The 15,768-nt window shown below is 37.0% G+C and overlaps 1 protein-coding gene across 2 annotated transcripts in view; it reads right to left on the bottom strand.

Annotated features, from left to right (window-relative positions):
- Nucleotides 1-1,175: 1,175 nt before the first annotated feature.
- The window catches only part of atp6v0a1b (ATPase H+ transporting V0 subunit a1b), a 36,180-nt gene continuing 21,587 nt past the window's right edge, over nucleotides 1,176-15,768 (bottom strand). For both annotated transcript variants that reach the window (XM_056450850.1, XM_056450851.1), the window contains exons 18-21: nucleotides 15,451-15,468; nucleotides 9,646-9,763; nucleotides 7,694-7,865; nucleotides 1,176-1,961 (exon numbers count right to left, since the gene is read on the bottom strand). In XM_056450850.1, coding sequence (XP_056306825.1) covers nucleotides 1,868-1,961; nucleotides 7,694-7,865; nucleotides 9,646-9,763; nucleotides 15,451-15,468 — 402 coding nt within the window. In that variant the 3' untranslated portion in view covers nucleotides 1,176-1,867. The remainder of the gene's footprint in view (nucleotides 1,962-7,693; nucleotides 7,866-9,645; nucleotides 9,764-15,450; nucleotides 15,469-15,768) is intronic.

Below are 15,768 nucleotides of genomic sequence, written 5' to 3'. Positions count from 1 at the left end.
ATACAATGTTTCTCAACCACGTTCCTGGAGGACCACCACAGCACTGCATGTTTTGGATGTCTCCTTTGTCGGTTACACCCATTACAGGTCTTTCAGTCTCTGCTAATCAGCTGATGATCTGAATCAGGTGTTTTGTTAAGACGACATGGAAAATGTGCAATCAATTTTGGTGGTCCTCCAGGAACACGGTTGAGAAACACTGATGTAATATGACCAAATAGGCTAGCCTAGCTTTAGATAAATCAGGTTTTTGGGCTTTGCTGTGAAAATTTCAATTAAATTCATGGATATTTTTTATAGCGAATCAGATTTTTTTTCTTCAAATTGCTCTGAAACATCTGTATATTTATCTATATAATGCTTTATTTGAGTGGCATATTTATATTTATTCTAAATAATTTGTACATTTTTTTATTCTCCATTTTAAGGTAGCTCAGAATAATAAAAACTAAATTCTAAATTTGTTACAATTATTATTAGTTCATATGATACAAATTGCAAGTTATAAATTTGTAATTAATATCTTATATTGCATTATAATTCTGATGTTTACTGACACTTTTCTGACAGAAATATTCAGAAATGAGATATAAACTCAGAACTGTGATATATAACTTGGAATTTCAAGATGTTGACATGGGTATTTTAAAATAAATGTATTTTATATAAACAAGTTTTTCCCACATTTGTTTGAAGGGCACCGATGGTAAACCATCTTTTGTAAGCTGTTTGGACAGAACTGTGTTTATAGTGTGTCTACTGTCATATTGGAGTGATATAAACACAACAAGTCTCTTTTTTTAAATTTCCTGACGTTAAAATAGGACCCAAATCACAGAGATTTTGAGACCCACCGCAACGTGACGTAGGAGTGCAGTTTTCCCCGCCCACCAAATTTACTGACAGGCGCCATGTTTCTATAATAACACATATATGTTGTCCACAGAACATTTTGTTTGCAAAGAATGTGAGATATCTGTTCCGACTCTTGATAAAGTGATTTTTATAAGATTTATAAGTTTAAAACATTTTAAAAATGTAATAAAGACAGTAGAAAAATCACTAAATCTTAACCACTATAATCATCATGGCCGCATGGTGTCAGAAATCACTTATATATATATATATATATATATATATATATATATATATATATATATATGCAAACGGTATTTGTGTGTGACTCATCATTTCAGAAAGGCTTGAATAAACTTCACCACAGATACATTAAATATTTGTCTGTCACTGACTGCTGTTTATCTGAGGTAACATGATGAGAAGCAGACACACACGTGGAAACGGTGGGCGGGGAGAAGCAGCTCATTTGCATTTAAAGCCACAGACTACAATGTTCTCAGACACCAGCATTGGCATATTCTGGAGGCGATAATAAATGATCTGATGGGTATTTTGAGCTGAAACTTTACAGACACATTCTGGAAACACCAAAGGTTCATCTTACATCTTGTAATAGAGGTAAAATAGGTGCCCTTTAAAAAATCTGTGTGGACAAGGCAGATTTACTTTTCAATAAGGACAAAATATTTTTTTTTAAGTAGGTCACTATGAGGATACACATTTTTTTTACACACTGCTTGATTTACACCCATCTGACACAATGTAACATCAATTACAGTTAATACACTGTTTTGAGGGACTGTTACATCGAGTGGGGCCATAAATCTAGAAGAAAGGCTCACAGAACATAGAATATCTCAAATAAGCACTCTGGAAAAATGTGCATTTAGAGGTCAGGGGTCACATTTTACAAACACTTCACCAGACAGCACTGCTTCTGCAGAGGACAGAGCGAGACGGGATCCATGCAGGAGAGGGAATCGGTCAGATTTCAGATGTGTAGTAGCTCTCATTCGTCAAATCGACCCTCTAGGATGCTCTCGAAGGAAAACGGGACAAACTTGAAGCCCTGTCCTGTGTAGAATTTGTTCTGGAACTCCACCCTGAATGACAGGAAAGGCAGGACAAAGGACCCAATGTCAGAGCAGAACATTTCATATCAAAAACAGCTGTGGATTCCTGTTGACGGCATTGTACTTGAGTATTTATTCACGCACAGTGTGTTACGCTCATTTCCTGAAAAGCAGAAGTGTGGTGAAGTGAAAGAGTGAGAATTGGGTTGAGCTGTCTGGATATATGAGGAATGCAACCCAGCCTCACTATTAATACGTACCCCTGTATACATTTCTGGAAAGCGTGAAATACGTTCCAGGCAGTACGTGTTTTTGCAGTTTTTGTTTTCATGAATCCGCCAGAGGTTGCTGTGTACGCTTTTTCTGATCCCAAATTTCTCTCGCGAGTGCAATTCATGCCTGCTCTTCTCATGGAAATCCACCAGAGGCCAATTTCAACTGACCCACCCTCCTCCTTCCCTAAACCCAACCAATAGTGTTTTCAAAAGCAATCCAAAAAAGAAAAGCCCTGATCTTTACCATGTTTTCAGATCGTACCACATTCTCACCTTGTTATTTACTTGTTTATTTATTTTTTTGTCTTACGCGCTTTCTGGAATCGTTCTTCACCGGACTCAAACATTGTCATCGCAGTCAACTCCGCTCCAGGTCTCAAGTCTGCCAAAGTACGCGACGAGCCACCAGACAAACTGGTAACAGCGGAAAAGCCGTCCACATGGCGGTAAGTAGTCAGCTGGTAAGCACGAAAAGGAACGGCGTCATACCACCCTGTAGCATTCGTTTTAAAAATTAAATGCAGCCATAGTACGTAGCTTTGGCTACATAAGTCGCAATCTCCAGAAATGTGTATAGGGCTACGTTTTCAGAATGAGCCTGTGTTGATCTTATAGGGCAATTCATTTTTGGATGAACTACTTCTTTAGCCACTCAAATTCTAGTCTTATCATTTCATTCAGTAATTTTTTTATGTTTAATAGTTTATCATTGAACGATACTACAATGTTTGCTTAAAAACTGTAGGATGTGGTACAGCCCTACCTAGCAAATATTCCACCAGCTGCCACTGTGATTAACACATCTGCTAAATTCCCTCTGTATCAGTTTTTAATACCGGAAAAATTATAAGTTACACATTAAAAACAGACTGTAAATGATGGGCCTCTATTGATGTGCTCAGAATGTTCAGCGCAAAAGACATATACACTTATATACAAGCAAGAATGTCAGCTATATTAACAGTTAATGGATAATAGGGAGATACTATGCTTGTAGATAAACAGTGTACCATATTCAACATATTTTTTACTGTATGTTAAAGTTTTATTTCGGAAATAAGCTAGGTGGGTTAAATGCTAAAGGTATTTCCCTATCTGTGTCTTTCAGTTTCTCCAGGTTTACCCCTAAACATTATGTTGCGAGGAGCTGTAATCACACATTCCGTCACTATCAACAGCCCTCAGATAAGAGTGTTTGGATTTGCAGTTGAAAGAACATATTTCTAAACTGAAGGGTGAGATTTTGAGCAAGGTAATGGCCAGATGCAGACTTTTGGAATCAATCAGAAAGCGGCGAGTGAGTGATTATATGACAAGGAATTGTTTAAAAAAAAAAAAATTTTAAAAAGATGCTAAAAAGTAAATGATGTTCCGTCTAAGCCTTCAACTTGGAAGCTGAAGGGTAAATGGGAAAAAAGAGCAATGAACACAAAGAGGGAACATTTATTCCAGATGTACAGCTTGCTTTTGTGAGAGTTTAAAAATACATAATATATGGGAATATTTAAGAGTGGAGGAATGTCTCGCTGCTGTGGTACATATTTGAGTCATGAGAGAAAAGACTCTTTCTGCTTTCCGCACACGGAACAAATAAAAACAACCTAATTTACCTCCAACCTATCTGTGTGTGCGCCGTCCGTGGAAAGCATTCGGAATGAGTCAGGCTGGGAATGACATTGAAATGCTAGAATTAGCGCCTCTTACTCAAAGTCTTGTTCTTGCTGTGACTTTAGCGTGCAGTAGCTGTTTTTCAATATATGACCTCTTCTGGCAACGATTGAAAATATGTATAAAAAAACAAGTAGATGTCAATCTATTGGTTGCATTAGAGAGCATAAGTGCTTTAAAGCATTTCAACCTTCATATTATATTTTCAACATGAATTGGATGGTGATGATCAATATGCGACAGTTCACATTTTACGCTTTTTCACCAAACTGTGTGCTAACATGGTGTTTCGTGCAGTATTTTATGTATATAACACCATCTTTCTGTAAATATTTACCTCAACTTCAACTTTTGGGAAATACTGAACCAGTGAGACCCAGTAAGTTGTGGTGTAAAGTAACAAATTACAAATACTCAAACTACTGTAAGTGAGTAGTTTTACTTAGAAATTGTAATTTACTAAGTAGTTTTAATAAGGTGTACTTTTACTTTCCCTTAAGTACATTTTTAGTGCTGTATTGGTACTTTTACTCCACTATTTTCCTTCAAAATGCCATCACTACTTTATTTTTTCTTGTCTATGGGGATTAGAAAAATCAAACCTGCAATTCCTGTCCAATCAAATCGCACATAGAAAGTAAATCACATAATGAACTACCTCAAGACAGATCACAGATGTTTATTGTATGATGACCGAAATGGCCTTAAACACCCAGCAGGCACAAGACGTCAACATGACGTCAGATTGACGTTGTACCCCAACGTCATGGCGATGTTGCGTTTTGTTTGGAAATGAAAATTGAGTTGACGTTAGAAGTCAACGTCAGGCCGACGTCAATGTCTAACAACCAACATAAAATCAACTAAATATCAACGTCTAATGATGTAACAGCTTGACGTTGTGTGGACGTTACCACTATGACGTCTATCAGATGTTGGATTTTGGTTGTCATACCTGATGAATAAATGTCAGTATTTGATGTCAATATGACGTTGGTTTAAGATGTGTGGCTCAACATGGGATTTTACTCACTTTCTAACACAACCTAAAATCAACCAATTATCAACGTCATTTGACGCCGTTATTGGACATCAAAATAATGTTGTCCTTAGACGCTAGGTAGACATTGACTTTTGGTCACCTGACGTCACAATCTAACCTAATAATAACATTTTATGACGTGTGCCTGCTGAGCAATAACTAAATGCAGAATGTTACATTTACACCCATCCACAAATTACATGTAAATGCATCAACTTTTAACAGCATAATACTCCCTACTCTTGAGTACTTTTAAAAGAGCTACTTTTTACTTATACTTTCAATAATATTTACAACAGATACTTTTACTCTACTTGCTATCTATCTATCATGTCAAAATGTAGTATTTATAATGAAATGTGAAGTGTGTGTGGCTACACAGTAGCTCAGTGGTTAGCACAGTTAGTCGCCTCACAGCAAGAAGGTCGCTGGTTTGAGCCCCGGCTGAGTCTGTTGGCATTTCTGTGTGGAGTTGGCATGTTCTCCCCCGTTGGTGTCGGTTTCTTCCGAGTGCTCCTGTTTCCTCCACAGTCCTTAGACATGCGCTATTTGTGAACTGAATAAACTAAATTGGCCTTAGTGTATGAGTGTGTGATTGTGTGTGTATGGATGTTTCCCAGTATTGGACTGCAGTTGTAAGGGCATCCGCTGTGTAAGACATATGATGGATAAGTTGGCGGTTCATTCCGTTGTGGCGACCCCTGTAGAATAAAGGAACTAAGCCGAGGGAAAATGAATGTATGAAATGTGTAGTGTCATGTAGTGCTACTTATATCGTGCTGTAAATATTTATTTTTCCATGAGGTGGGATTCGAACTCAGGACACCCAAAGTGATGTTGTGCAATATGTCATGGCAACTGCTGGGCTATCAGTTCCTATTTTCTTTTTTTGCAACATTGTGGCTAAACAACAGCATAAACTACTGTGACAATGATCACCTCGGGTTCTAATAATGTCAACACAGGCTCATTATTGATTCGTACCCCTATATACATTTCTGGAGATCGTGAAATTTGTCCTAAGAGGTACGATGTTTTTGCAGTTTTTGTTTTCGTGAATCCACCAGAGGACGCTGGGTGCGCTTTTTTGAGATTTCAAATTTCTCTCGCAAGTGCTATTCACGCCTGCTGCTCTTGCGTAAAACCACCAGAGGCCACTGTCAAGTGACTGACCAATCAACCCACTCACCCCGTTCCCTAAATCCAACCGATAGGGTGTTCAAAATCACACATTGACCCGATCACCCCTTTCTATAAACCCAACCGATAGTGTTTTCAAAAGCCACGATTGACCTGATCACCCCTTCCCTAAACCCAATCGACAGTGTTTTCTAAAGCAATCCAGAAAAAGAAAAGCCCTCGTGGCAGCCTGATTTTTACCACATTTTCAGATCTTACCACATTCTCAACCTGTTATTTACTTGTTTATTGAATTTTTGCCTTTGGTTTACCTGCTAATTAGAACCATTCTTCCCTGTCATCGCAAGCCAAGTCAACGTGCAGATTACATTCGTAATATTTATATTATTTACGAATAAAACCACCTCATGTGTATTTTTATAACTCTGAATCTGTGTCCCATTTTGGAGGATGCTACTATTCTCTGGAGTTCATATCTTAAACCACATACATTGAGGCAGCCTTCACGACAAAATGAAATACGCTGTTTCCACCAAGACAACACAGAGTGCTGAAATATAATTGGGTGAACTGGCAGTGGGCGGAGTTTTGGAGACCCAAACAAAGACAGATATTCCAACACAGAACGCATAAAAACGGTACATAAATAATGATGTGTTAATATATAAGCTAAACATCACTTTATTATGAATTAATAAAGATAATGCATGCGCTAATCATGAACTAACTTTAACTAGAACATGAGTCACATGAGTTCATGTGTGAATAATGGATACCTTAATGGATACCTTAATTAATTGCTAGCACATGCTGGTTTGTTAATTATTGTATTAATTACAATATTAGTTTATGCTTAATTTAACCATCATGAACTCATGATATGTTAATGTATAATCATATCATGACTATACTTGAAGGGGCACATCGTCATAAACCCATTCTTAACTACTCATGAACGCTTTTATACATGTCCGTCTAGTGCGTTTACACCAAATAACAATAGAAAAGTGTTCAGTCAACATCAGCATAAACAGTTTAAAGACAGGAGTTCATGAGGAGTTAAGGATGAGTAAATGAGGTGCCCCTCCAAGTAAAGTCATGACATAATTACACATTAACAGCTCATGAGTTCATGCTGGTTACATTAGCTTAAACTAATACATTAATTAACAACAACAAGTAATTAAGGTAGCTGCTATTCACACATGAGACTCATGTTGTAGTAAAGTTAATTCATGATTAGCACATGCATTAACTCATCATTAGTTCATAATAAAGCGATGTTTAGTTGACATATTAATTACGTCATTATTTACCATTATTTACGTACCGTTATTGTAAAGCGTTACCCAAATATGTTCACTTAGCATGTTTCCTAAATATCTGGAAACATTTTATGGTTTTTTATGCTTTGGAATAGTCAACTTACACACATCACCTTTAAATGTTGAACAAGCACGCTCATTGGCTGCAGAATTAGCTGAGTAGCTTTTATTGTATGGTTTTTGATTGAAATTAGAGTAAAGTTTTCGTAAAGTCAGTGAAAATGTTGGAGATCAATTGTTATAATTTGTAAATATTCGTTTTTAGGTACGGTCACACTAAACTACAGCTCTGCTGGTGTGTTTGTGCCTTACCAATGCAAGCGCAGAGCATGCAGGAACGCAGACAATCCCTCCATGATGAGTAAAATGCACACTGTTAGCGTTGCAAAGGCAGAGAAAATGATCGACAAGCCAAAGAATCCCCCACCACTTCTAGAGGACAATCCAAGGCGCATCACCATTCCCCAAAGCACCTCAGACAACTCTGATAGAGAGAGAAAAATCCAGTTATATTTCAATAAGCCAGTGGATGTGCTCTTGATATACGTGTGTTTTTGTGACATATAATGACACGATTTAGTATAATAACATGGGTTATGCATAGATATTACAAGGTGAAGGTGATACAGTATATGAGGACATATCCCCAGCATTTTAAAGGTTTATAAATCATGCAGCGTGATTTTAGCAGAAAGTAATAATGCACATATTTTTCTGTACATACAGCTTGTACAGTATAAAAACAATAGAAACCTTCAATGAAAAAAATATACAGCACTTGAACTGACTTTAAAAAATTACTGTAATTTGTTACAGATAAAAATTATTTAGTTTTTTTCAAATATAATTTAACTTTGGTTCAAAGTTTAAAATTGAATTTAATCTAAATCCAAAATATTTATTGTGCTCAAGAAAAAAAAAGACATTCAATATAAACTCACCGGCCACTTTATTAGGTACTTTACTAATACCGGGTTGGACCCCCTTTTGCCTTTAGACCTGCCTTAATCCTTAATGGCATAGACTCAACAAGGTACTGGAAATATTTCTCAGAGATTTTGGTCCATATTGACATGATAGCATCAAGCAGTTGATGTAGATTTTTCAGTTGCACATCTATGATGGGAATCTCCCATTCCACCACATCACAAAGGTGCTTTATTGGATTGAGGTCTGGTGACTGTGGAGGCCATTTGAGTACAGTGAACTCATTGTCATGTTCAAGAAACCAGTCTGAGATGATTCACGCTTTATGACATGGCGCATTATCCTGCTGGAAATAGCCATCAGAAGACGCACTGTGGTCATAAAGGGATGGACATGGTCAGCAACAATACTCAGGTAGGCTGTGGTGTTGACACGATGCTCAGCTGGTACCAATGGGCCCAAAGTATGCCAAGAAAAAATCCTCCACACAATTACACCACCAGCCTGAACCATTGAAACAAGGCAGGATGGATCCATGCTTTCATGTTTGTTAACGCCTACCATCTGAATGTCACTGCAGAAATTTTTCCAACGTTTTTTCAATCCTCTATTGTCCAATTTTGGTGAGCCTGTGTGAATTGTAGCCTCAGTTTCCTGTTCTTAGCTGACAGGAGTTACACCTGGTGTGGTCTTCTGCTGCTGTAGCCCATCCGCCTCAAGGTTTGACATGTTGTGCGTTCAGAGATGCTCTTCTGTATACCTCAGTTGTAACGAGTGATTATTTGAGTAACTGTTGCCTTTCTATCAGCTTGAACCAGTCTGGCCATTCTCCTCTGACCTCTGGCATCAACAAGGCATTTGCGCTCTATGCAGAGTCACTTGAATCACCTTTCTTCCCCATTCTGATGCTCGGTTTGAACTGCAGCAGATTGCCTTGACCATGTCTACATGCCTAAATGCACTGAGTTCCTGCCATGTGATTGGCTGATTAGAAATTTACATTAACAAGCAGTTGGACAGGTGTACCTAATAAAGTGGCTGGTGAGTGTACAACGTAGATTTTTATTATGGATTTTTTTTTTACCCATAGATTAATATATAAAGTTTAGGTTGGGATAAACATCAAAGTTAATGTAATAATTTCTCTCAAATTATAGTTTGACTTGGTTGATTCTAAAAAACGTCATTTAATTCAAAGCAAAACATTTATTTACATTAAATTAACGACACAGTAGTTTAACTTTTTTCAGTGTATGGAATGTCCCCACAATTCACTAAAACAAACATGTGTGTGTGTGTGTGTGTGTGTGTGTGTGTGTGTGTGTGTGCACACTTACGAGCATGAGCCAAACTAAGGGCCCAGAGTCGCAGGTATGAGGCCGTGTTGGAGATGCAGCCCAGGCAATACTCTATAGTGTGAATGGCCTGATGAACAGCCATGTCTCCAAAGTTAAACTGCAGGCAAAAAAGGAAAGGGTAATGAATGTAGGATCTCAAAAGATTAGTTCACTCAAAAATGTATATTCTGTTCATTCTGTAATTTCAAAAACAACACTGATGAATCTCATGCATCAAGCAAATGTCAAAATTAAATATGCTTCAGACAACTAAATCAAATGGAGTTCTAACAATATCTTATTTTTGAAGCAACAAAAGGTTTGGTTTTGTGGATTTTCAGCAGAGGGACAGAAATCTTTCAGGTTTTATTAAATATTATTGCTTTGTTTATTCTGGAATTGAACTGAAATCTTATGATTTTAAAGAAACAAAAATTATGACAGATTTTATTAATTTTTTGGCTGAACTTGTCTTAAACGGCAAGTTTGTTATTAAGTAACAGATCATAATTTGATATTTTGTTTTTAAACATTTGATTAAAGTATTTATTCCAAATGTTAATGCATTAAACATCCCTCACATTAGCATTCTTAGAATTGTTTTTATAAAGCCTACTTACAAAAAAGGGAGTTTATAGGGGCAGATTACAGAGCCATGTGCGCATACACATTAATGCATTTGAAATTCTTTTTTAATCCAACATGACACATTCAACTTATGGTACATGTTTAAAACCAGTTCACACATACCCTGTAGAGTAAACTCATGGCATTAACAGTTAAACTATGCCTGTATATGTGACGGGTGTTAATATATATATATACATATATACATATACAGTATACATATATATACATATACATACATATATATGTATATACAGTATATATTTCCTGCGCATGTTTCTGTTATGTCACCCTGCAGCCCAAGACTGGTTACTCAGTGAAGTTAAGCAGGGCTGAGCCTGGTCAGTACCTGGAATGGAGACCACATAGGAAAACTAGGTTGGAAGTGGTGTTAGTATGGCCAGCAGGGGGCGCTCAACCTGCAGTCTGTGTGAGTCCTAATGCCCCAGTATAGTGAAAGGGACACTTTACTGTCAGAGGGCACTGTCTTTTGGATCAGACTGACTCTTTGTGGTCATTAAAAATCTCATGGCACTTAATGTAAAGAGTAGGGGTGTAACTCTGATGTCCTGGCCAAATTACCTCCATCATGACCTGACCACATGGCCATGATAAATTCCCCCTCAATCATCCCCATCCACCGAATTGGCCCTATCACTCTTTCCACTCCACCGATAGCTGGTGTGGGGTGAGTGCACTGGCGCCGTTGTCCTGTGGCTGCCATCGTATCATCCAAGTGGATGCTGTACACTGATGTTGGTGTAGAGAGACCCCTCTCATAATTGTGAAGCACTTTCGTGGCCATACATACATATTTCGTGGCTATATAAATACACATTATATTACATATTTAAATTTTTCTTAATGTTCTGCTGCAGCGCACATTAACATTAACTGTCAATTTTAATTCTGAAATAATAAATGAGGATTAGGAAACAGCACTCTTACAGTGGTCATTAAGGCGCACTGCCTCTGCAATTCATCTCCACTTTCCATCATAATATTTTCATATTGTGAAAGCAGCTTGGAGTCCTTAGTGTTGAGAACAATAGGGTTGTGATTATAATGATGTCAGTGATTCTTTTCCTGACTTTAAACAAACTAGATAGATTAGAGTTAGACAACAGCTTGCTTTTCCATGTTCAGTCTAAAGATCAGAAAATGTGCATGTGCAGTGCTCAGCAACCATTTTGAAAATGAATATTTGTATCCATTTCTCAGTGAATATAGACAATGTATTTTGGTGCATTTAAACAAAGCAGATTTATTAAACGGATATATTTATTAAATTAATATTTTAGTCACCAAACATATTTAGAAATTGAAAGATAAGACAATTGAATTCAAGCAAAATATTGCAAAAAAAATGTATTTAATATTTTTCTATAACAAATACATTTGGGTGTACTCGTTTTTGGACCGTTATGGTAAGTTATTTTGTTAGATAAGCTCCAGGTTTGGCTTCAGTACTGACTCATCTAATGTATTTTCACTAATATAATATTGTATAGCTTTCTATTTAAAATAAGAATTGAAAAGATAGATTTGTGAGGTGTGTACTTATATATGCTGACCACTGTACAAAACGATAACAGGAATAAGGTAACATTTACAATAAAGTCTTATTTATGAGGTCACTTGCCACAGAAGCTAGTAAAATTGTGGAAGGTAGAGATGAAGATGAGAAATTACACTGTAAAAAATGTGAGTTCCACACAATTCATTTGTGTTGTCTCAACTCAAATCAACTAAGAGTTCACACTTAGCTGATGATTGATTATAAAGCTTGTTTGGCATGCTGTCTCGGGAGAGAACCCTGAGCTCATAAGTTCCTTGAGTCCGGGGCTCCCTCCCATTATTTTAATTTTTGCAGAAGCTGACTTTCTAGTAATTAATAGAACGGGCAGTAAGTGCAACTAACAGTTTTCTCTCTTATTAAAAGTTATAAAGCTATGATTTTTTTATCAGACAGATAACAAATGAGAATTTTGTTTTGTTTCAGCATTGTTTTATTAAAATGAAAGATGTTGAATGTGGAGGGAATCTGTACTAGGAATGGGCGATACCACAATTTTTGGCGTTGCGTTTTCCATGTGGATTTAGATGCGATATGAGAATATAGTTAACCAGATACAGTACAAGTGGTTACAAGTAACAAAACACAATTAAATACATAATTTGCAATTGGAGAGAGGGGAGTTTGAGCTCAGGAAGGTCTCAACAACTCCCCCCTTATATAGAGCTGATGACAGATAATAAATTGCTATCTAGATATATACTGCTGGTTAAGAGCTCGACTATAGTGCTAATTTAGATTGGCCAGTTCACTTATAACATGTTTTTGGACTTAGGGAGGAATCCAGAGAACCCAGAGGAAATCTAAGTGAGCATGGGGAGAGCATGTTAACGCCACACAGACACGCCTGTTAAGGGTTTGAACCAGTGACATACTTGTTATGAAGCAACAGTGCTAACCACTGGGCCACCATGCAGCCCTATAAAGGGAAAGGTGGAGGAGTAGGGGTGGAAGAGGTGATTCTTCAAGGCGAAGATAACTGAAGTAAGAAACGCTGGTTATTGTGTTCGCAAGTGTTGGCGTGGGTTTCCTCCGGGTGCTCCGGTTTCCCCCACAAGTCTAAAGACATGCGCTGTAGGTGAATTGGGTAGGCTAAATTATCCATAGTGCATGTGTGTATGTCCTGTTCCTCTAGTTTGGAGGTTGATCGTTGTGCTAACGACTCACCTCGTAAAAAATTTGATACTATGAAACACCAACATGGTGCGGCTAAATATCAACTTCGATAAAAACCGCCATGGGAATAAGTAAGTTTGAACAAGCAGCAAAATAATAATAATAATAATAATAATAATAATAATAATAATAATAATAATAATAATAATAATAATAATAATAAAATGTTCATTCATTTTCCTTCGGCTTAGTCCCTGACTTTTCAGGGGTCGCCACAGCGGAATAAACTGCCAACTCATCCAGCATATGTTTTACGCAGTGTATGTAATTCCAGCCACAACCCAGCATTGAGAATAATAATAATAATAATAATAATAATAATATTAATAATAATAATAATGGGGGCTCCACGGTGGTGCAGTGGGTAGTACGTTCGCCTCACAGCAAGGTCACCGTTTCGAGCCTTAGCGGGGTCAGTTGGCATTTCTGTGTGGAGTTTGGTAGGATGAAAATTGTCCGTAGTGTATGTGTGTGAATGAGTGTGTATGGATGTTTTCCAGTGATGGGTTGCAGCTGCAAGGGCATCCGCTGCGTAAAAACATATGCTGGATAAGTCGGCAGTTCATTCCGCTGTCGTGACCCCAGATTAATAAATGGACTAAGCCAAAAAGAAAATGAATGAATGAATAATAATAAAATTAATAAAGTAATAATTTTTGAGTGTATGCTTATTTAGAGCTCTAACCTTAATCCTGCATTTCATAATTCAACAGATTGACCAAAATTACAGGCATATTCAACATTTAGATTATTGGCTTGAATTGTTTAGTTTATGTAAAAATGTTTAGTGATGTAAAAGCAAAAATTATATGACCATTTATACTAAGGTAACTCAGATAAAACAAAAACTGCAGCCAGAGTGTTCTGCTGAGGTAAAAAAAAAATACTAATAATATTTGATGTATAAAATAAATAAATAATATATATTATACTGTACATAATATATTAACAATATATAGGGAACATTTACATCAGGTGTGTTTCCTCTGAAAAGCACAGGATGTAATCTTCCCACTTGTAAAGTCTTGTAAAGTTATGTTTGGCAGGGGCTGGTTTCCCTTTTCCACTTAGCCCTTTTGTTGAGAGTGCTGAATGGCTCAAAAGCCATCATGGAAATCTTGGCGTATTACTCTTATTGTTCTACCGCAGAGGTGTGTTACAGGATACCAAAAGGCCAAGGCTACAGAGTGACTCAGAGTGCATAGTTTACATTCATGAACATTAATTCGCTAACATGATATGAAAGGATCTTACATATTTATAACAATAGTGTAGAATTAACCACCTCACTACACTCTCAGAATTAAAGGTACAGGAGCTGTCACTGGGGCAGTACCTTTTCAAAAGGTACATATTTATACCTGAAGGGTCCATTATGGTACTTTTTAGGTATATTTGGGCACTAATATGCGCCTTTGAGGTATCACTGTGAACTCTTTGGGTACAAATATGTATCTTTGAAAAGGTGCTGCCCCAGTGACCGCTCCTGTAGCTTTATTTCTGAGAGTGTAGCACTGTGAACTACTCACAACACATGCGTTAAATGCTATCTTCATTCATCAACTTTCCTTTGACTTAGTCCTTTATTTATCAGAGGTTGCCACAGTGGAATAAATCGCCAACTATTCTGGCATTATTCCGGCTGCAACCCAGTACTGGGAAACACCCATACACACACTCAAACACTACGCCCAATTTTGCTTACCCAATTCACCTATACTGCATGTCTCCGGAGCACCCGGAGGAAACCCACGTGAATACAGGGAGAACATGCAAACTCCACACAAAAATGCTAACTGGCCCAGCCAGGACTCGAACCAGTGACCTTCTTGCTGTGAGGTGACAGTGTTAACCACTGAGCCACCGTGCCACCTCTAAATGCCATCTTTTCCATGTAAATTTAAGTTTTTCTCCTAACCACCAAACAAGATCATTAAGTACTATGACAATGATAACCTCAGGTACTGATTATGTGCTTTCGGTTTTCGAAGTGAGTTTTATGTGACATTTATAGCTCTAGGACCAGTAGATAGTTTACATAAGATTTTTGAAAATAAGCATAAATATAGTTTATTAATGGTAGAACGTGAAGTGTATCAGTCACTCAGTATGTACATTTAATAATGGTAATGAGATTTAATATTTATAAATTAGATTATTTAGTTGGGACTGCACTTCTTAATGGCTCTGATTGCTGAATGGCTCTGAGTAGCCAAATAGTTTGTTGCTGGAATCTTGCCGTGTTTTTTATTAATTTTATGAGCATAGTTAAAATGTATCAACTATCTAACTATTAGAAGCTGTTAATTTGAATAAATCATAACTTGTGCTTAAATAAAACATTTATATTAAATCATTTTCATTAATAAATGATATGTGAGAAAGACAGTGTGTGCACAAAAGTAAAAATACAGAAAAGTTCTTACCGGTTCTTCCTCTGAATGCTTGAAAAGTAAAAAGAGCAGAGTTTTAGATAGACAATTCATATACAATCAGAATTTTACAGCAAGATATTTTATGAATAATAAGGCTAGGCAGGTCAAAGGTTATATAACAGACAAAGACAGACTGCAATCTGTTCTAAAACAGGTGTGCGATGTCTTTGTGTAGCATTCTCTGGTATTTACACTGATAGGCTGCGGTATAATATTCTGAAATGTGCATGCTGAATCCTGCCTTTGTTTTTGCACTCATATTAAATTTTTTCCATCTCAGCAGACGAGGATCTACGCAATCCTGTTTCA

This window comes from Danio aesculapii, chromosome 24 (assembly GCF_903798145.1).
Source record: "Danio aesculapii chromosome 24, fDanAes4.1, whole genome shotgun sequence".
Lineage (NCBI taxonomy): Eukaryota > Metazoa > Chordata > Actinopteri > Cypriniformes > Danionidae > Danio > Danio aesculapii.
This window is presented reverse-complemented; position numbering and strand designations above follow the sequence as displayed.